The sequence below is a fragment of the Bos grunniens genome, chromosome 9 (genome assembly GCF_055505025.1).
Source record: "Bos grunniens cultivar Pamir isolate PY7600 chromosome 9, Bosgru_T2T1.0, whole genome shotgun sequence".
Lineage (NCBI taxonomy): Eukaryota > Metazoa > Chordata > Mammalia > Artiodactyla > Bovidae > Bos > Bos grunniens.
The window spans coordinates 40363702-40387130 of record NC_141173.1 but is presented as its reverse complement, the minus strand read 5'-3'; the positions used below and the strand labels follow the sequence as shown (position 1 = coordinate 40387130).

General features: G+C 41.2%; 1 protein-coding gene and 1 long non-coding RNA gene across 3 annotated transcripts in view; one reads left to right on the top strand and one right to left on the bottom strand.

Moving 5' to 3' along the window:
• The window catches only part of AMD1 (adenosylmethionine decarboxylase 1), a 55252-nt gene that overhangs the window by 14444 nt on the left and 17379 nt on the right, over positions 1-23429 (top strand). The window contains exon 1 of one of the 2 annotated variants that reach the window (XM_086317323.1): positions 19216-19655. The exons of the other annotated variant lie outside the window; for it this stretch is intronic. Coding sequence (XP_086173449.1) covers positions 19546-19655 — 110 coding nt within the window. The 5' untranslated portion in view covers positions 19216-19545. Of the gene's footprint in view, positions 1-19215; positions 19656-23429 lie in introns of those variants that run through there. 2 annotated transcript variants of the gene reach the window in all.
• Positions 961-23429, bottom strand: part of LOC147365838 (uncharacterized) — an 85709-nt gene continuing 63240 nt past the window's right edge. Inside the window, exon 2 of the long non-coding RNA XR_015132894.1 lies at positions 961-1209. This is a non-coding gene — a long non-coding RNA (uncharacterized LOC147365838). The remainder of the gene's footprint in view (positions 1210-23429) is intronic.

Genomic DNA, 23429 nt, shown 5'->3' with positions numbered 1-23429 from the left:
GGCAGCTAAAAGTTCACAGCTCTCCTTTCCCTAGAGTCTAAAGAATGACCCTTGACAAAAGGAACTATTTAATCCAAGACAGTATATGCCCAGAGGCGGCTCACCACTAATGACCAGCAGATAGTGTAGTACAAAAAATCGGTCCCCTTGTAGGGCAAGCCATATTCCAGTGCTCCCCTTGGGATCAGGTTGACAACTTTTTTCCTACTCATCCTTTTTACCTCACCCCCTTTCTTTTGAGAGCACAGCCTTAAATAATTCCTGAATCACTTTTCACCTCTCATGATTGGCAAATATTGCTGCTTGATTTTCACTAAAGAAAGGGAAATTGAGCAATGTTATACTTTTCTCCAAAATCACTGAGGACAGTGATTGAAACCATGAAATTAAAAGGCATTTGCTCCTTGGAAGAAAAGCTTTGTCAAACCTAGACAGTGTATTAAAAAGCAGAGATGTCACTTTGCCGACAAACATCCATTTATAGTCAAAGCTATGGTTTTTCCAGTAGTCATGTATGGATGTGTGAATTGGACCACAAAGAAGGCTGAGCACCAAAGAATTGATGCTTTTGAAGTGTGGTGTTGGAGAAGATTCTTGAGAGTCCCTTGGACTGCAAGGAGATCAAACCAGTCAATCCTAAAGGAAATCAACCCTGCATGTTCACTGGATGGACTAATGCTGAAGCTCCAACAATTTGGCTACCTGATGCAAAGAGCTGGCTTATTGGAAAAGACCCTGATGTTGGGAAAGATTGAGGGCAGGAGGAGAAGGGGGTGACAGAGGATGAGGTGGATAGATAGCATCACAGGCTCAATGGATGTGAGCTTGAGCAAACTCGGGGAGATAGTGAAGGCCAGGTGAACCTGGTGTGCTGCAGTCCACGTTGTCCATTTGCAAAGAGTCAGACATGACTTAGTGACTAAACAACAAAATTACTTTCTCAGAAGCATTCTGGCAATATGCATTTAAAAATGTATTTATTTTTTTATTTTTCGGCCGTGCAGGGTCTTCATTCTACACACAGGCTTTCTTTAGTTGTGGCGAGTGGGAGCTACTCTTCGTTGCACGTGCAGGCTTCCCACTGCAGTGGCTTCTGTAGTTTTGGAGCATGGGCTCTAGAGTGCAGGCTCGGTAGCTGTGGAACACAGGCTTAGCTGCTCCGTGGCATGTGGGCGGATCCTCTGGGCCCAGGGGTCAAACCTGTGTCCCCTGCATTAGCAAGCAGATTCTTAACCACTGGACCCCCAGAACCCCTCAAATTTTAAATATATTTCTCTTTTGACTTAACAATTCTACTTATGAGAACTTTCAAAAAAGTAATCAAGCAACAAAGATTTTGTGTGTAGCACAGGGAACTGTATTTAGTATCTTATAATAACCTATAATGGAAAATAATCTGAAAAAAATATATGTATATATAAGACTAAATCACTGTGTTGTACACCTGAAACTAAGACAATATTGTAAGTCGACTTTACTTCAGTTTTGAAAAGAAGTAATCAGGCAAGCTAGTGTCTTTGGCAGGTGATCAATATATGTAGGCAATGACACTGATCAGTCTTAACAGTTTGAAATATTAATTCTTTATTAGTTGAAACTAAGATAAATCAGTAAGAGTATTAGAACATAATAAAGATGAAATGCAAAATTTATTCAACAGGGACAATATCAATTTTATGTCAATGTGAAGATTATTGTGTGATCATTTGTTTTTATCATTATGATATGTTTTAGTAAATGCACTAGTTATATCCTTGATGATGTATTTATCCTAATCTTTCAGAATGTGGAAGTTTTGCTGTAATGGTACATATCAGACTATTCAGTGTTAGAAAATCACAGTGTTAGTATTCTATGGAGAATGAAAAAATAAAGCACTAACTTAAGTGGACAGAAAGAAAATAATCAGGCAGGTGTGCAAAGTCATATGTACAAAGATGTACATGACCATGGTTTTTATGATAAAAATTAGAAAGAGTTAAAATATGGTTAAATAAATAATAGCACATCCTTTCAGTGGATTATGTCATAGCTGTTTACAAGAATGGTTTATGGGATTTCTCTGGCAGTTCAAACTCAGTGCTTCCAGTTCAGGGGCACAGGTTTGATTCCTTGTTGGGTAACTAAGATCCCACATGTCTTGGGACATGATCAAAAAAATTAAAATGAAATATTTTTTTTAAGTGGTATAAATCTAATTTGTATCACCAGGTTCCTCTGTCCATGGAATTCTCCAGGCTAGAACTGAAGTGGGTTGCCATTCCTTTCTCCAGGGTATCTTCCTGACCCAGGGATCAAACCTAGTCTCCTGTACTGCAGGCAGGTTCTTTACCATCTGAGCCACTGTGCCGTGTGCATAGTCGCTCAGTCGTGTCTGACTCTTTGTGACCCATGGACTGCACCTCTTCTGTCCATGGGATTCTCCAGGCAAGAATACTGGAGTGGGTTGCCATGCCCTCCTCCAGCGGATCTTCCCAACCCAGGGATCGAACCTAGGTCTGCCACATTGCAGGCAGATTCTTTACTGTTTGAGCCAATAAGGAAACATATTAATAGGAAGGGATGTCCATTCATACTGTGGAGTAAACATCAAACAAGCAAAACTCACAATAGTATATAGACTGTGGGTAATTTGCCATAATTTTTTTATATAGAGTATCTCTCAAACATTTTTGATCATGCATTTTTATTTCAAATTGTTTTATTTCAAACTGTTAGTAAATTCATAAGAATTCTATGCTAATGTTTTAATTTTATTTTTTTAATTTGTTAATATTTTCATTTTAAAATTGTAGTAAAACATGACATCAACTGGCTTAAGTTCAGAGGTTTTAAATATATATATATATACCTTTATTTTACTGAGAATGAACCTCATGAGAAAAGAAAGTTAATAATATATATAACCTGATGAAGAGTTGGTCCCTCTTAGTAGGTACAAAAGAATATTTTCTTCCAGAAAATATTTCTTCCTTCTATAGAAATTAGAAGAATTCTGACTGAAGTTTTAGTATCCCTGCCTGTAGCTGATACATAAAGTATTCCTCTGATTGTCTAAATTAAGTTTTCTAGTATCTCCTACATTGGCAGGTGGACTCTACCACTGAGCCAGCAGGAAGGCCCTGTCATAGGCACTTTTTTTTTTTTTGATCCCACATTTAGATATGTTAAGTGATTCGCTGACTGTTACACTGTTACTTAGAAGTGGACCTCAGATTCTGATTTGTTATTTTTTTTTTTTGGCTATACAGCATGGTTTTCTTCCCCAACCAGGGATTCAGCTTGCACCCTCAGTAGTGAAAGCTCAGAGTCCTAACCACTGGACCACAGGGAATTCCTAGATTCTGATTCTTTTCTTGTTGTTCAGTCACTAAGTCATGTCTGACTCTTTGCGACCCCATGGACTGCAGCATGCCAGGATCCTCCGTTCTTCACTATCTCCTGGAGTTTGCTCAAACTCATGTCCCCTGAGTCAGTGATTCCATCCAACCATCTCATCCTCTGGTGTCCCCTTCTCCTCCTGCCCTCAATCTTCCCCAGCATCAGGGTCTTTTCTAGTGAGTCAGCTCTTCGTATTAGGTGGCCAAAGTATTAGAGCTTCAGCTTCAACATCAGTCCTTCTAATGAATATTCCGGGTTGGTTTCCTTTAGAATGGACTGGTTTGATCTCCTTGCAGTTTTAACCATGCCTTCTCCATCCTATTATAACCACCTCCAAATTTTATTACTGATAGAGTCATAAGCAACTATACCTTTAAAGTATTTTTCTAGGGCAGTACTTTTCAAACATTAATGCACAAATGAACCATCTGAAGATCTGACTAAAGTGAAGATTTTGATTCTTGTAGGGCTGGGCAGGGGACTAAGATTTACATTTCTATCTGCACTGCAGGTGGTCTTGATGCCAATGCTGCTAATCCTGGGCCACTCTGAGGAGCAAATTTTCAGAGTGTCTGAACACCTGCAGTGACCTAGTAGTTACTAGGTCAAAGGTGACTAAATAGTTACTATGTCAAAAGTATGAAATTGAATACATGCAGCATCTCTAAAATTGCCAACAAAATAATTAGTGACTACAGCTGAAACCACACACCTAGTTTCACACTGAGACTCAAACCCAATCGCGCCGCAGATGGGATTCAAACCCAGCCAAAACTCAGACTGAAACTTGAATCCACAGTCTGGGACTCAAACCCACTGTCTTTTTTTTTTTATTCTTTTAATTTATTTTTTAATTGGAGGATAATTGGTTTACAATGTTGTGTTGGTTTCTGCCATACAACATGAATCAGCAATAAGTCTACATATCTCCCCTCCCTCGTGGCCCTCCCTCCCACTCTCCACTCCATCCCACCCCTCTAGGTTGTCATAGACCACTGTGTTGAGCTCCGTGTATTATACAGCAGCTTCCCACTAGCTATCTATTTTACCATATGGTAATGTCTATGTTTCAATGCTATTCTCTCCATTTGTCCCACCCTCTGCTTCTCCCACTGGGTCCACAAGTTTGTTCTCTATGTCTGCATCTGGAACCCACTGTCTTTTAATTAAAATCACTTACCTGGTGTCTGGACTTGCTGAAGCTTAGGTTCTTTATGTCTCAGTGCAGAAGGAATTCAGTGAGAAACAAAGTGATAGGCAAGAAGTAGTTGTGTTAATATAGGACACTTGTGAGGGATATAAGTGGGCAGGCAAGGGGGCTCTGCTCTGAGAACTAAGTGTTAAAGCAGATTTATTTAAGGAGATACACACTCCATAGACAGAGTGTGGGCCATCTCAGAAAGTGAGGCCCCAAATACAGGGTGGTTACTTTATATGGGCGGAGTAATTTCAAAGGCTAAGGAATGGGAGGATTATTCCATCTATTTTGAAGAAGGGATAGAGATTTCCAGGTATTGGACCACCGTCCACTTTTTGTTCTTTTATGGTCAGCCTCGGAACTGTCTTGACACCTGAGGGTGTGTGATTGAGCATGCTTCTGTATTGCAATGAGCATATAATGAAGCTCAAGGTCTACTGGAAGTCAAATCTTCCACCATCTTGGGTCTAATCAGTTCTAACCAGTTTATGTCTTATCTTCAACAGCAATGTTATTTTTTAAAGGTTGTGCCCTGCCCCTTTCCCTCCTGTTTCTCACCTGCGTGCAGTGACTACATACAACTCAGAGAAAACTGAAGCTTTGCTTCCTGTGTATACCAGCCTTTGTGGGTGATATTACTCTCAGAGCAGACAGTTCTTCAGATAACTAGTGGAAAAATCTAGTTAACTGAAAAACCCAATTTCCTAATCATGTTGGTTAAGTATATTCTTGTCTAAGCCTGCCAGCTTTCTGGATGAATCCAGCACTCATACAGATGACTCATGATACCCTGAACTTCAGTCATTATTATCTTCCCTCCATTTTAGCCATCCTGGCAGTATGGGAGATTAGAGACACAGAATAACCCTCTCTCTCACACACACACACACACAAAACTGGATAGAACATAAGAAACATCTGTTCAAATACATTACTGAACTAGCAAAGAGTTAAGAAAGGCCAAATGCCAAGTGAAAGCAGGGATTTGGAGAGGTAAACGCATAAGGGAGATTTTATGGGGGAGTATCTTCTAAATTCTGATGAACTTGAACTAGAGTTCTGATGGTCACGAAGGATGTAGGGACAGAAGACAAATCCAAAATCCTCTTCAAGGTAGGGTATCTAATAGGAGATTCTCACAAATACATACATATATATACACACACACAAACTTGGACACCTTACCAGTCTTGACCTTGGCTCTGGATAGAAGGGAAGGAAAAGCTATACTAATAATTTGCAAACACAAGCAGAGATTCATGGCCCAATTAAAACTACCTCCTCTTAAGAGAGAATTCTTCATGACTGTCTTAAGTTTCTGGAACTGTCTTTGTTCCAGACTATCTTTTCAACAGTTTTTATAGTTTTGGAGGATAATGATAATATCTCCCTCTGGAGACAGATTTACTTACAACCTTGGAAGATAGCCATGTCTACCTCTGTGAAAAAAAGGCAGGCATGTTTTCTGCCCATTATAAAATATCCATGTCCTATAAGTTCAGTGTTCCTTTTCTATAATGCAACTTACTGCATGTATAGATGTCACCTAACCCACATTGTGTGCCCTGTGGGGATTGGGATGTGAGGAACCAACACAAATGCTGACACTCTGGCTACTGTTATTGCTTTGAGTAATAACCTGTCCTTAGTCTCTGAACCAAGGGTCACATGTCTTCTAAAAGTCGTTCAATTATGGCAGGCTAACTATAGCAGGGTAAAATCTCAACCCTTTAACAGTTCTTAATGTCTGCTGCTGCTGCTGCTCAGTCGCTTCAGTTGTGTTCGACTCTGTGCGACCCCATAGACAGCAGCCCATCAGGCTCCCCCGTCCCTGGGATTCTCCAGGCAAAAACACTGGAGTGGGTTGCCATTTCCTTCTCCAATGCATGAAAGTGAAAAGTGAAAGTGAAGTCGCTCTGTCGTGTCCGACTCTTAGCAACCCTATGGACTGTGTAGCCCACCAGGCTCCTCCATCCATGGGATTTCCCAGGCAAGAGTACTGGAGTGGGGTGCCATTGCCTTCTCCATCTTAATGTCTAAGTGGTCCCAAACACTGTATGCTGAAAATTTATATTAGAGTTGTCCTAAGTTGGTACTACTCTCAGGCAGCTAGTATAAGCAAAAGGATGTCCCTCTCTGGAGAACATCCTTCAACTCCAGCCTCAAACAGTTCCCACAGGAACCACGAGCTTTAAGTCAATGTATAAAACACACTAGAAAACAAGGTACCATGAATTAGAAGCAATTTAAGGAAGGCTCCCCTGGTGGCTCAGATAGTAAAGAATCTGCCTGCAATGCAAGGGGTTCAGTCCCTGGTTTAGGAAGATCCTCTGGAGAAGGGAAAGGCTACCCAGTCCAGTATTCTTGCCTGGAGAATTCCATGGACAGAGGAGTCTGACAAGCTACAGCCCATGTGGTCACAAAGTCGGACACAACTGAGTGACTAATACTTTCTTATAGAAAAGCTTCAGATATTAGATTGTTACAGAATATAAAATAAGTGTGTTTATTATCTTTAAAGAAATTAAAAAATAAGGTTGAAAATTTGAATAAGAAACAAGAAAATGTTAAAAAAATGACCAATGAAGTTTGCAAAGGAACCAAATAAGACTTTTAAAAAGGAAATATGTTATTGTTGAATGAAAATTTTAATGATCAGGTTAAACATCATTAGAAATGTAACTGGAAAGAGAATTAGTACATGAAAATAGATCTAAAGAATATAAAAGAGAGCAGATCCAAAAGCAAAATTATGAGCCACGAAAAATGAATTAAAAGGTTGATATACGTTGAATTAGAGTTCCAAAAGAAAAGAAACAATGAAGAAGCAATATTAAAAGTGATAATGGCTGAAATTTTTCCAGAAGTGGTGAAAGAAGATCAATAACCTGAGATATGCAGATGACACCACCCTTATGGCAGAAAGTAAAGAAGAACTAAAGAGCCTCCTGATGGAAGTGAAAAGAGGAGAGTGAATAAGTTGGCTTAAAGCTCAACATTCAGAAAACGAAGATCATGGCATCCGGTCCCATCACTTCATGGGAAATAGATGGGGAAACAGTGGCTGACTTTATTTTGGGGGGCTCCAAAATCACTGCAGATGGTGATTGCAGCCATGAAATTAAAAGACGCTTACTCCTTGGAAGGAAAGTTATGACCAACCTAGACAGCATATTAAAAAGCAAAGACATTACTTTGTCAACAAAGGTCCATCTAGTCAAGGCTATGGTTGTTCCAGTGGTCATGTATGGATGTGAGAGTTGGACTATAAAGAAAGCTGAGCCCCAAAGAATTGATGCTTTTGAACTGTGGTGTTGGAGAAGACTCTTGAGAGTCCCTTGGACTGCAAGGAGATCCTACCAGTCCATCCTAAAGGAGATCAGTCCTGGCTGTTCATTGGAAGGACTGATGTTGAAGCTGAAACCCCAATACTTTGGCCACCTGATGCAAAGAGCTGAGTCATTGGAAAAGACCCTGATGCTGGGAAAGATTGAGGGCAGGAGGAGAAGGAGACGACAGAGGATGAGATGGTTGGATGGCATCACCGACTCAATGGATATGGGTTTGGGTGTACTCCGGGAGTTGGTGATGGACAGGGAGGCCTGGCAACTGTGGTTCATGGGGTCGCAAAGAGTCGGACACGACTGAGCAACTGAACTGAACTGAACCACAATGTATTTAATAACAAATTAGCATACCATAATGGCTTAAAACTACACAAATTTATTATCTTAAAATTCTGTAGGTGAGAAGTCCAGTTCGCATCTCACTGGGCTAAAAGCAAGATATTGGCAGGTCTGTGTTCCTTTCTGGAGTCTCCAGGAGGGCATCTGTTTTCTTGACTTTTGCAGCTTCTGTGTGTGTGTGTGCTCAGTTGGTCAGCTGTGTCCAACTCTTTGTGACCTTAGGGGCTGTAGCCTGTCAGGCTCCTCTGTCCATGGGATTCTCCAGGCAGGAATACTGGAGTGGGTTGCCATGCCCTTCTCCAGGGGATTCCCTCAAGCCAGGGATGAAACCCACATCTCCTGAGGATCCTGCATTGGCAGGTGGATTCTTTATCACGGAGCCACCTGGGAAGCCCTGCGGCTGCTAGAGGCTGCCTGTATTCCTTGGTTCCCAGCCCTCTTCCTCCATCTTCAGAAGTAGCAACAGCAGGTCAAGTTTTTCTCATATCTGACCCTTCCTTTTCTGCCTTCCTTTTCCATGATGAAGGACCTTTGTGATTAAATTGGGCCCACCTGGATAATCCAAGATACTCTCTCTAAAGTCATCTGATTAGCAATCTTATTTTCATTTGCAACCTTAATCTGTCTATGTCAAGTAACCTAAGAGTCACAGGTTTTGAAGATTATGACATGGACATCTTTGAGGGTTCATTATTCTGCCTACCACAGACATTAATCCACATGTCCAAGAATCTCAATCAATTTTAAGTAGAATAAAAAGAACTTGTGCCTAGCCAAAATCCATACTTAGTCATATCATGATGAAACTTCAGAATGCCAAAGACAAAGAGAATGTATGAAAACAGACATAGCAGAGAGATTTCCTACCCCAAATAGTAAGACTTACCTAAGAGATGGTTAGCAATGAGATTCCTGGGCCCAGTCAAGACTCAGTGAATCAGTGTTATGCTAAGTGAAGTAAGTCAGAGAAGGACAATTACTGTATGACATTTCTTGTATGCAGAATCTGAAATTACACAAATAAACTTGTGTAGGAAACAGAAACAGACTCATAGACTCAAAACGAACTTCTGATTACCAGAGGGAAAGAATGGAGGGAAGATAGAGTTCTCTAGTCAACACTCTTTTTTTTTTTAATTTTTTTTTTTTTAGTCAACACTCTTAAGTCTTAGAAACATCTCAATGTACCATATGAAATTTTGATCAGTAAATACAATGAAGCTAATGGGGATTTGTATAGTATAGTGATTAATAGGGAGGGTTCTAGAGACAGACTGCCCAGGTCTGCTTCTGGTAACTCAAGCTTTATGACTTTACACAATTTACTTAACCTTAGTTTTACTATCTGTAAAGTGGAGATGATGACAGTATCTACTTCTTAAAACGTAAAGGAGACAAAGCATGCGTAATTAACATCACTCCAGGTTGTATAAATTAGATGTTCAATAAATATTAGCATTGTGTATATATTTTAGGCATAATAAATTTGTTCCCCCGCCAAAAAAGTAAACTTATCCTAGGTATAGAATAGGGGATAAATATGTATAAGTAAATAACAGGCACAGGTCACTTTAGACAATACTATGCTTTTTAAAATGTGTATAAATTGGATTACAAAACAGTGCCTTGTTTAAAAGGGAATTCTGGTAAATGCTTCTATAACAATGTCTTTTCCAATGTGTATTATGTAGCTATTCATGTTTGGAGTTCCATAATAATTGGGAAAAACCTGTTTTTGTAACCCATAGCATATCAAATAAAAGCATACATTCTAAGCTTAAAAATAAAATACAACAATAATAAATATTTTAAGGAATTGCTGATTTTGATCTTTATGCTTTTTCCCTCTTTTTTTTTCTTTTTCATTTTTATAACCAACTTCTAAAGAAAATTCATGATATCAGTGAGTCTCAATTTTAATACTTAAGTTGTAACAATGCTTTAATAGGTACTGGATGAATAGTTGTTGAATGAATAAGTGATTGAACTAATTTGTTAATTCACAAATACGAAAAGATGATACCTACCCCTGAAAATGTTCCAGGGAAAAATAAGACTAACAAAAAAAATTCATAGGTGTAAGTAACCGTATCTTTCTTAAATTACGTGATCTTTCAGAAGTAACTATTGGGGTTAAGAATGATCTATCTTGCCTCTCTGTATCTACATAATACTGCAGCTCTTGTATTACTTCGTGGAATGATTGTGAACCAGCACAAAGCTCAAGATTGTGTCATCTGATAGGCCCACTGCACAACTGTACCCTGTGTGTTACTTAGCAACATTTGCCTGCCCCTCCTCTCTCATCTCCTGTTGGGAAACCTGCTCAGAGGCTGTGGAACTTGGCAGGGATGAAGGAAAATCCAGTGACTGATAGTTTATGTCCAGGAAATTTCTGAGGCTATAGATGACTTTTGGTTTTGGATAGTGTTTTTTTTTTTTTTTTTTTCTAGTTTTTTCCCTTTATTTAAGGATTAGAACAAACGTATTTGTTTACTGCATAGTAGAAGATGCAGAGCAGGAACATGTTTTACTGGAATGGGGCTCTTTAGTACCACGCCTTAATTGCTAAAGACCTTGCTGTTGGGAAATGCTGACACTCCCCTTCTCACACTCCCGGTTAGAGCCTTGTTGAGTTAAGCAATAAACTATTTCACACTGGAGACTAGAATTTAAATGAGTTACAATTCACTTTCATGTAAGTCACTAAGGTACACGAAAAGGAAAATAAATGAGTGCAAAAGGGAAAGGAATGACTCCTTTCTATATAACTCCTTAGACGTAAGTGTAAATCTGAGTCGATAAAGTAAATACTCCTTGAGTGTTAATTATTAATTAATCATAATTCTGAGTGAGGAAAGTATATACTTGGGCTTCCCAGGTGGCTCAGTGGTAAAGAATCCGCCTGCCAATGCAGGAGACGCAGAAGCCACAGGTTTGATCCCTGTGTCGGAAAGATGCCCTGGAGGAGGAAATGGCAACCCACTCCAGTATTCTTGTCTGGAAAATTCTATGGACCAAGGCACCTGGTCACAAAGAGTTGGACACAACTGAGCGACTGAGCACATACACACAAAGTATATACAGTTGATCCCTGAACAACATGATTTTGAACTGCATGGGTTCACTACTATACACAGAATGCAGCATGTGAACTCTTAGTATCAATATGTGGGATCTAGTCCCCTGACCAGGGATGGAACCTTGGGCCCCCTGCATTGGGAGTGGAATCTTAGCCACTAGGGAAGTCCAGGGAAATCCCCCTACTATAGTTTTAGAATCTGCTCTCTCTAGCAGATAAAATCTAACAAGGTTGATAGTTTAATCACATTCAATTTGTTTTTTGCAAAATTCCTTATTTTTCAACAGAATTTTAAGAATCCTGAGACCAAGGAAGTAAGTGAAGAACTTCTAAAAATGTGCATGTATACTTAAATAACTGTAACTGGGGACTTCCCTGGTGGTTCAGTGTCTAAGATTCTGAGCTCCCAGTGTGGGGGCCTGGGTTCAATCCCTTGTCAGGGAACTAGATCCTAGCTCCCACATGTGGCAACTAAGACCAACCACAGTCAAATAAATACTTAAAATATTAAAAAAAAAACAAAAACCTGTAACTGTATGTATTAAATCTACAGAAAAACTGATGGTTAAGAACCTGCAACTAAGATTTAATAGATTTATTTTCCAAAACAGTACTGAAATAATAACAAACCATAACACATTTAATAACTTTATAACAATATTTACTCCCAAATTATAGTTTGACATAATTATAAATTGATAAACGGTATCCAATTATATAAGTTATTAGTCAGGTGGCTGGTCATCTGGTTTCTTCTAGCATCTACCAGAACTGCTGAAAAGCTCTGAATCCCTGTGACTAGAAGGATCCAGGCATCTCTTCTATGGGACATTGCAAAGGAAATGTCTTCTCCTCTCTGATATTTCCATGCCCACAACCAACTTAACATGGGTTACAAGAGGTATGAAAATGAAAAAGTGTGGGGTTCCAAAAATGCATATTTAACAACTGTCGAGTCAAAGATTCTTTGGTTATAAGCAAAAAGAAGCTATATTAAATTAATTCATGTAAAAAGCACTAAGTTAGAAATCCAGAGGGAAATCTCATGGATCCCAAACATAAATATAGAAATGGTCATATCTGACAGACCACTGTTTTCTTTCTCTAAGGCTGTATGATCTTTGCTTCCTTTGGTACATCTAGGTTATGGGGTATTTCTGAAGACCAGTTTTCTGTCTTTATTTGCATGCATAAGGCATAAAAATGACTGCCTGTCCCGACTCCACCTCACTTTATGCTCTACACCCTCCATGGAGAAACTCAGTATCTAGGTCTCTAGATTCAACTGATCACACACACACAAAAAAACCTGGTGTTCTCCTCTGTTCCAATCAGCTGTGGCTTAGGAGACAAGGTCTAATGCCCATAGGGCTGCCCCTACCATGGACTGTGGGTGGGGCTGACTCTCCCAGGAGGGCATGTGAGTAAGAATGAAACAATTACTATCTCAAGTTCCCAGATACAGGATATGTTGGAAGTTGGACTTTCTCAGTTGTTTTTTTGTTTCTTTCAAGTTGGAAGTTCAGGCTATGGAAGACAGAAGAGTCTAATCATATCAGCATATTCTCCTTATTCCAAAACAAGGTAGGATTCTGGTATATGGCAACTATAGCTTAGTCTATTAAAAATGGGAGGTGGGTATACTAAGGCTACTTGTTTCCCAAGGAATTTTCTAGTGTCCAGGATGAGAGGAAGCTTTGGGTAACCAACTAAAACCTGTTTCCAGGTGCCAGAATAGCTTTTGTTCTAAAGCTCCAAACAAAGACATCCTAAGAGAGAGAACACATCAACGTGTACTTAATTGCTCAGTTGTGTCTAACTCTTTGTGACCCCATGGACTGTAGCCCGCCTGGCTCCTCTGTCCATGGGGATTCTCCAGGCAAGAATACTGGGTGGGTTGCCATACCCTTTTCCAGGAGATCTTCCTAACCCAGGGATTGAACCCAGGTCTCCTACATTGCAGGTGGATTCTCTACCAACTGAGCCACCAGGGAAGCCCAACATATCAATACTGATAGTTTATTGATCCAATTATTCCTTTAATTGTCTTTCTCAAACAAGAAGAGTACAAGAGAAAAAGCCATGAACAGAACTTAATTCTTTAATATTTTGGTTCCATTGCCCAGGTGGCGCTAGTGGTAAAAAGAACCCACTGGCCAATGCAGGAAAGTTATATAAGAGATACCAGTTCAATCCCTGGGTAGCAAAAATCCCCTGAAGGAGGGCATGGCAACCCATTCCAGTATTCTTGCCTGGAGAGTTCCATAGACAGAGGAGCCTGACAGGCTATATAGTCCATAGCGTCACAAAGAGTCAGACATGACTGAAGAGACTTAGAATGCACACACACCCTAACTATAATACCATTGTATCTGTGATGAAAACAGAACAATCACATTTGGCTTCAGATTTTTAATAGTTTATAAGGATCACTTGCTTTTGTTAATTAACTTTTAATAGGTTATAATAAGTTGTAGTAACAATTTGCTTTTACTAGTGCTTTGCATTCAGTTTAGCACAGTGTCTATCAAGAAACTAAGGCACTAATTATGTACAGCATGGCAACTATAATTAATAAAGTAATACTGTATTACATATTTGAAAGTTGCTAAAGAGTCAATCTTAAAAGTCCTCATCATAAAAGAAAAGAAATTATTTGTAACTATTGATGGTAGCGAATGATAACTAGACTTATTTACAATGCATATAAATATAAAATCATTGTATTGTACACCCGAAACTAATATAATGTTATATGTTAGTTATACCTCAACAAAAGAATAAATAATTGACAAAAAAGAAAAATGAAAAAAAGCCAGTCTAGGTACTGCTTGAGACTAGGTATAGAGTTCTCAGGTAAAAATACATTTTCCTGAAAAGTTTAAAGATGTTGCTCCCCTGTCTTTAAGCTTCCAATGTTACTATTTAAAAGTCCAGTGCTCTCTGATTCTTTATCTTCTGATTTTGACCCTTTTTTTGGTCTTGGAAACTTTTAAAATCTTTATCCAAAGTATTCTGAAATTTCACAATTATGTATCTTGGTCTGGATTTTTTTTTTTTTTAATTGTATGAGGTAAAAGGGGAGTCCTTTCAATCAATGTCCTTCTGTTCTGAAATTTTTATTATTATTTCTTTGATAATCACCTCCTCCCTCTTCTTTCTTTCTAGAACTCTTATTATTTGAGTTTGGGGACTCTTGTATTTGTCAACTAATGTTCTATCTTTTCTCTCCTATCTTTCAACTCTGGCTTTTCCTACTTTCTCAGAGACTACATTAAATTTATCCCCCACCTTTTTTTCTTTTTTTTAAACACTGTCAGCTATCCTGTTTTTAATTTCCAAGCACTGTTTTCTTTTATTTTTGTTGTTTTGTTTCAAACAAACATCTTTGAATGTTTCTTTATTTAGTATTCCGTTTTTGTTTGGTTTCGTTTTTATGGATAAACTATCTTCTCTCATCCCTATGGAGTATAATTATGGTCTTTTTTTCTTAGAAGTTTGTTTCTACTTCCTATAATTATTTTCCTTTTTGTTTTCCTTTTTTTCCTATTAATATTTACTTTGGTCTCTTTTCAAACATTGAAGGCTTTCTTCAAATGACTGATAGTTGGCTATTAGTATTTAAGTGTGAAGCACCACAAAACAGATGGTAAGCTATTGATTTCTGGTCTTGTGGATCTCACCATAGGAAGACCAAGTTGTGTTTATTTTTAATTGAAATGAGCCTCAAATGTCTGTAGGTGAGTTCTTTCACTTGAGCTACTGCGTTTCTACTGAGTAGAAGCCTCCAAACTCTGGGATATAAACTTGATTCTGCTTTCTGATTATTAACCCTTAGACCTGGGGTGAGGGGAGAATAGGGCTAATTTTCTCTAAGAATTTATAAATTAAATATTCAAAAGAACATACTTCCCATACATACTACTTAAAACCTTACCATAAGCAATAAGCAAAATAACTGAATTTCTATAAATATTTATCCTCAGAAAATGCAAATTTTATATTTTTATTAAAAAAATTTTTTTATTGGCATACAGTTGGTATGGCTGGGAACAGAGAATGAATGGTAGAGATGAGCTTGGAGAATTAGTCTGGGACCAGATCATATAGAGGTTTCAAGGCTAAGGTAGGGCATTTTTATTTTAAGTGTTATGGGAAACCATTGGAGAATTTTATAATATTAAAATAAGAGAAGTGTCATAATTGGACTTTAAAAAATCACTCTTGCTGCTCAGTGGTAAATCATCTGAGAGGACCAAAGTGTAAGAAGAGAGATTGTTTAGAAAACTACTGCAGTAGTCCAGGGGAATGAATTTCAGTGTTCTCAACTCAGGTAGTAGTGAAGATAGAAAAGAAACACTTGAAATGTTTTAGGAATATCATCAACAAGGCTAATGATAGATTGGATTGGTAGGAAAGCAGGAAAGAGTGGGATCAAGGGTAACTTTGGGCTTGAGCAACTGCTATTTAATGAGATAGTTGCTGCTAGAAGGATGGACCATACACAAACAAGAGCAGAGCAGAGAGGTCAGCCAGAAAGCTTGAATGGAGGACAGCTGGGTATTTTATTTTTCTTTTTGTGAAGAGCAGGCAAGTTTTGCATGAAAAGGAATGGCTGTCTTAGCCACATTAGCTTCAAGATGCTTATTAGACATTCAAACAGAAACGTCAGGTAGGCAAGTGTCCCAAAGATCTGGAATTCAAACGAGATGATTGGGCTGGAGATACAGATTTGAAAGTCATTAGTATATGGATGGAGAAGGCAATGGCACCCCACTCCAGTACTCTTGCCTGGAAAATCCCATGGACGGAGGAGCCTGGTAGGCTGTAGTCCATGAGGTTGCTGAGAGTCGGACACAACTGAGCGACTTCACTTTCACTTTTCACTTTCATGCATTGGAGAAGGAAATGGCAACCCACTCCAGTGTTCTTGCCTGGAGAATCCCAGGGACGGGGGAGCCTGGTGGGCTGCCGTCTATGGGGTCGCACAGAGTCGGACACGACTGAAGCGACTTAGCAGCAGCAGCAGCAGCGTATGGATGTCACAAAGCCATGCAGGTCACTCAGGAAGAAAGTGCACATGGAGAAGTAGCAGAGAGGAAGCCAAGGGCGTTGGAGTGTTGGATAGGATCTACATGTGTCAAAGGAAAACCAAAGAAGAGATGTGTCACAAAAGTCGAGAGAATTGTTTCAAGAAGGAGGGTATAGTTAGTTGTATCACAAGCTACTGAACGAGTTAAATGAGGACTGACACCATTATTTGAGCCACTAGCTTTGACAAGATGTGGGCTTTGAGAAATATCCATTTCAAGGGTTTGAAGAAAAGATGAGGTTAGAGACGGAAAGTATAGACATGTCTTTTAGGGAGTTTTGCTGTGAAGGAGGGCAGAAAAATTGGGTGTTAGCTGAAGGCAGAAGTGGGATCAAGTAAGGATTTTTTTTAAATTTCAATAAGATTTCAATAGAAGGATTACTAAAGAGAATGAGGGATAAGGAGCACAATTTGAGGTGCCTTAAGAAGGTCTGGGGGATGGGACTCACTTTAAGTTCTTTAGGCAATCCTTCATGTGCAAAGCAAAAAAATGTTAAGAATTTTTTGTTTTTAGACTGGTGAAGTGGGAAAGATCTTCAATGATAGAAACAGGGCTGATGATAAAAGAATGACAGATGTGTTTTGGACATATTAAGTTCAGTGAAATAGTTAGATTAACTGACTAACTTGGTAATTAGTACAAGAGACTTTGACCTTCATGACAGTAATGATGCTTAAGAAAGATATTTTACAAAAGATCAGTTCAGTTGGTAGACAGCATTTAAATTATTCTGTATCAAATTAACAAGGCCTTACCTTGCCAAGATTCTTGGCACTTTTATATTCACTTAAAATTACATTGGGAAAAAGCATAATAGTAATGGAAAAGCAACTAATTATAAGCAATTACAAGCCAAATTATGTTTATACCACAATTAGTGTTTGAGGTGGTTTAGTAGACTAAGTCTTCATTTCAATAAGCAACCATCAAATAATTGAATAGCTTGTAAAACACATAAATACCTCTTTTATCTTTATTCCAAGTATAACCACCACATTCTTTGAATTATTATTATAATAAAATGAGCAAGTCATTATCTTTTGTCCCAATCCCCAGTCTGAGTTGGATGCTTTTAAAAACATGGCAAGAGTAGCTGTATGTATCACCTTCTGCACAAAAGTTTCTTTCAACAGATTTGACATAGAAATGTGAACAAATTCATGTTCTTGTAAGACAAGTACTAACTACCCAGCAGGGAATTTAGAGTACACACTCAAACTACATCTTCTTCATTAAGTTTTTCATGCTTACAACATTGTCTTATTTCACTTGTAGTTGAATAAGTCTTTCTCTAAGGATGATAAGGGGAGAAGGCAATGGCAACCCACTCCAGTACTCTTGCCTGGAAAATCCCATGGACGGAGGGGTCGCTAAGAGTCGGACACGATTGAGCGACTTCACTTTCACTTTTCACTTTCATGCATTGGAGAAGGAAATGGCAACCCACTCCAGTGTTCTTGCCTGGAGAATCCCAGGGACAGGGGAGCCTGGTGGGCTGCCGTCTCTGGGGTCACACAGGGTCGGACACGACTGAAGCGACGTAGCGTAGCAGCAAAGATGATAAGGAAAAATCCTTTGTCTGGTAACAGTGCTGATTTTTATGTCAGGTTGGGTTTTTTTCTCCCATATTTCTAAGTAAAAGTCACAACTTTGTTACCACAATTTTGCCACCTGGGGTCAAACTGTTTGACTACTACTTGATAACTTTTTCATTTTACTTGATCACTGAAATTAGATTCATGACTCTAAATCACGAGTGATCATCACTCTGAATCCTTAATTTCCACTCAATTTCAGATATTTAATTTTTACCATTTTTTGTTGAATGACCATTCTTTAAATGCTATAGCGCTTCACAATATTCAAGAGTTTCACAGAGATGATTTCATATAATCCCCTCTCTTTCCCCTACCCATTTACGCCCCAATTTCAGATTCTATTTAATAAAGCAGGTTCTAGAAACAGTTTTGCAGAATAAATTCCCACCAGTTGACCTAATTGAGCACGTTGTTGCCAGTGCTTCACGGCAGCTACTGAGCTCGGCCAACTCCGAGGCTTGGCGAGCCACATGGTGGGAGGTAGGTAAAAGCCGGAGCCCTTCAAGGCTGGGCGCCACGTTGCTTTTCCCTTTTTGAATAGGGAGACAACGCTTCTGGCTATTGTGTAAATCGACCGAGAACTGCGTTCATCCGCACATCAGCTAAAGCGTGATCAGAATTAAAGCGCCTTCTAATCCGACCCTTTGGCAACGTGTGCGTCACGGACTAATGTAGAGTTTTAATGCCTGGCTTCGTTCGCCTTGGGGAAGCACACTTAAGAGAATGGCCGAGTACCTCAGCAATATCGGCGAAGTGCACGGGATCAAAACGACCACGCCATCCCAGCAGTGGCCACAGCCCCCGCCGAACCCCGCCAACTCTCTAGAGGACCCACCCTTGTTCCCCGCTATAACCAGTTGCTTTACGCAGCGCTACACAGTCTTCCCTCCCTACGTCCCCGCTCTCCCACCCACTCCGCATTCGACCCCAGGCTCTTAGTCCCCAGTAGGACAACAGATCGCCGACTCCCGCCCAGCGGCCACCCCGAACCCTGAACCGCAACGCGGCTGGCTGCTCCCCGCGCTGCTAGCGGGCGGGCGGCCAGCCAGCCGCAACTGGGCGGCTGGTGATTGACAGGATCCTGGAGCAATCAGCTGCAAGGGCGGGACGTTGCGTCACTTCCTGTTCTTTTGGGATTAGCCGGGGTATATAAATTCGGTGCTCACGCAGTGCTCTCGCTCCCACAGTATGGCCGGCGACATTAGCTAGCGCTCGCTCTACTCTCTCTAACGGGGAAACAGCGGACTACAAGAGACTGAGCTGTATCTGCCTCTATTTCCAACAGACTCACGTTCAACTTTCGCTCACCCACACACACAAAGCCGGGAAAATTTTATTAATCCTTTTTTTAAAAAAAGTTAATATAAAATTATAGCAAAAAAAAAAAAGGAACCTGAACTTTAGTAACACAGCTGGAACAATCCGCAGCGGCGGCGGCGGCGGCGGGAGAAGAGATTTAATTTAGTTGATTTTCTGTGGTTGTTGGTTGTTCGCTAGTCTCACGGTGATGGAAGCTGCACATTTTTTCGAAGGGACCGAGAAACTGCTGGAGGTTTGGTTCTCCAGGCAGCAACCCGACGCAAACCAAGGATCTGGGGATCTTCGCACCATCCCAAGGTGGGTGCTCGGGGCTCTCGCCCACAGTCGAGTCTGGGGGACTGTCGCCGCCTGGGAGGCACCAGCCTGAGGCTGGGGGCCGAGGGTTGGGTTCCCATAGTCTTCAGGTGGGGGCAGGTCCGCGTGCGGGAGGTCGTTTTGGCAGTCGTGGAAAGGGCCCCGGCGCTGGGGGTGAGCAGCCAAAGGTCCACGCGGGGCCCGATCCAGCTTCTCCCGCCACCGTTGCCGGGCCGGGCGCTGCCCGGGGGGAGGGGAGGAGGCCGGCGCAGCCGCGTGCTCAGGTAACGTCCCCGGCGCGGCGTGCGGGCCGGCGGGCAGCGCCGTTCCGGGTAGTTTAGCGGCCCTCACCTCCCGACTTACTCCCCATCGGCCAGATTTGGCGGTCGGGGACCCTGGGTGGGGTGTCCGGAGGTGGAGGCCGCGCGGGCTCCCTCCCGGCAGGTGTGGCTCGGCGGGCTTAGTCAGGCGCTAATTCGGGCGTGTCCGCCTCGGGAGTGGAGGAGGGAGGGAGCGGAGCGGATCGGGAGCCGGATTCGTCCTCTCGCGTGCGGCGGGAAGGGGTGTGTGTTGGGGGGGGTGGGGGGCGGCCCGGCTGGGGCCGAGGGGCTGACTAACAGGCCTCCCCGCCCGTGGTCGGCGCTGGCAGCATGTGGCGCCCGGGCGGCGGGGATTGGGCGGGAGCAGCTGTGCCGCAGTGGCTGGGCCGCACCGCCGCCCTAATGTGCTCTGCACCAGAGCCCTTTCGGGGCTGCCCGGGAAGACGGCCGGAGAGCCCACCGAGGCTGGCGCCCGAGTCTCTTGACCTTGGGCTGTGTAACCTGTTACCGAGTCGGCGGAGTCCAGAGTGGAATGAGGCTAGCCTGCGTTTACGGGCTAGAGGCGGGTCGGAGCTCGGACATAATACCTTTAATGCCTAATCCTGCAAAGGAATCTGGGGCTCCAGCCTCCCACCCCGGGCAGTCATGCGAGAGAGCTGGGCGACCGCGCAGAAAAGGATAAGGCTTGCAGTGGTCTCGATCCCAGCGCAGATGACGCGAGCGACCCCGATGGTGGCGGGGCCGGCTTCCCCTCCCGGGCGCTCGGACCACTAGACATCTCTCGTCATTCTAGGCTCCTGGGTGCATAAGTGCCGCTAGTGTGCCTTGAGGCGGAGGAGCCGGCGCGGCCGCTTCATTGAAAGGCAGCGACCAAAGAGCTGCTGGGCCGGACCCGGAGCCTGCCCCGGGGTGTAGGCCAATGGGCGTTTCAGGAATGTTGGCTGCGCTCGCCGCTTTTCCTGACAAAAAGCAACTGGAGAAGGGAATCTAGGCGGACACGTGCTGCTGGGACTTTTAAGGCGGTCTCACTTGAAGGAATCTCCCGTAGGAAAACCTCGTGTTAGCTAAAATGTGACCAGTTTCATTTTTCGAGCTTTGTGCGACACTTAAGAGGTCGTAACATGGCCCCTACTCTAGGAAGCAGTTACTTATAAATATGGGGAAGCTTAGTATTTCCTCCATTTCACAGATGGAAGAGCTCCCTCGTGTTGGTGATATGCCTTTGGTAAGACGATTGTGATAGGATTATCTAGGAAATACTGTCAGGAAGAACTAATGTGCAAAAAACAAATCATAAAATGAATAACAAAATTTTCTGCTCCGGCTCGTTAAATGAGTTGAAGCTTTGTTAGTTAGCACCCGTTCTTAATAAAGGGAAGGGAGTGTTTCCTCCCCGAGTTCTTGGGCAAAAACGCCTGAATTTAAGCTTTTTTGGTTAAGAATTAGTTATCCGAATGAAGGAGGAGAAAGGCTTATAAATAGGCAGCTTGCTTGCTTTTAAATGTTCGAGAACGACTTTTGCACTTTCATCAACTGAAATTGTTTTACTGCTTCAGCATGGATCTTAAAGTGATGGCAAAGATTATACCTTCAGGGACAGAATGTTGGTTTTGTTGAATCTGTGATTAAGTGTCGTAAGTTTTGTAGATACTTGGAATTCGTTAAATCCCATAGAAGAGTTATCAGTCATCTAGAAGAGTAATGCATAATGAAATGGTTAGTACATTGCCTATGGCATGTCTAGATTTGAGTTCAAACATCATCTAATAGCTAGCTGTTTGATATTTTTGCCTTTCCAAAATGGAGAAAATAATGGTACCTCTTCATGGGTGTAATTGTGAGGGTTAAGTGGGTTAATACATATACAGTACTTAGAACTGTCTGAGACATAGTAACCACTCTGTAAGCCTTAAAATCTTCATCTTCCATTCTTTACCTTAAGGACAGAATCTTTTTCTCTTCTCCTTGTTTTTAAGCAAACCAGGCTGGAGGAGAAAGTATTTCAGATTATAGTCTAATAGGCAATTTAAAATTACATGGTGCCCTAGCAATTTGATGTATTTTTATTCAAGTAGAAGAGATGGTGAGCTTTAGATTGCTTAATGAAGTTAAACCTTAATTCTTCCATGGAATAATCTTTAGTAGCTTTGTTTTTATTTAACGATATAAATGTTAGGAAGCCAGAAAATCCTTCTTTTTACTTGCCTCACATCTCCAACCTCAGTAATTACACTAAAATGCAAATAGAAGAAAGTCAGTCAAAAGACATTCACAAACTGGAATAAAATAACTATACGGTTTATAAAACATAAAACCTAAGGGCATGGTAGGAGTTAAGATGTCCTAAGAGGGCGTCACTACCAATGCTAAAGACATTTAAAAGGCAGCATATTACAGGAAAATTCCTAGGAAAGTACCTTCCCACATCGATGCAAGAAGAAATAGAAATCCTAATAGTCCTATAACCACTGCATGAATTGACTTAATCACCCATAAAGAAAAATCTAGGCCCAGATGGTTATACTGGAGTATTCTAACATTCAAGAAATAATTCCAACCTTTTTCATACTTTACATTCATAGTATTACATTCTAATTAGTTAATAGAGAGGGAACACATATCACAGTTCCTTTTGGGGTTTGTATAATTTTGATACCACACCCTGACTAGAGCTGTGAAGGAATCAGGATTTTCATGCACTGCAGATGGAAATGGAAAACAGTGTATCCACTTGGGAAAATGGTTTGGCAGTTTCTTAATAAGTTACTGTGCCTGCTAAATTGCTTCAGTTGTGTCTGACTCTTTGTGACCCTATGACTATAGCCTGCCAGGCTCCTTTGTCCATGGGATTTTCCAGGCAGGAATATTGGAATGGGTTGCCATTTCCTACTCCAGGGGATCTTCCCAACCCAGAAGTTGAACCCGCATCTCTTATGTCACCTGCATTGGCAGGCAGGTTCTTTACCACTGGAGCCACCTGGGAAGCACTAAGTTAATACATCTCTCATATGATCTAGCCAGTCTAGTCCACTCATATGTTTGCCCAAGTGAACAGGAAATATATCCATACAAAGACTTTTACATGAATACGTTCTTAGAAGCTTTATTTTGCAATAGCTCCAGAACTGAAAACAAGTCTCTGTATTCATCCTATAGAATACTACTTGGTAGTTAAAAAAAGAACGATGAACTGCTATTGACACACGCAACAAATGATTGTGCTGGAGAACAAACAATAATAAGCCCCATGAGAAGTCCTATACTATAAGATTTCATGTCTATAAAACCAGAAAATACATACACGATAGGCAAAGGATGAGAGTTAAGGGAGAATGGTGGATTACAGAGAGGCATGACGGAACTTTTAGGGGTGATACTAATCTGCCAAAGCTCAGATGGTAATCCACCTGGAACGCAGGAGACCAGGGTTCAATTCCTGGGACGGGAAGATCCCTTG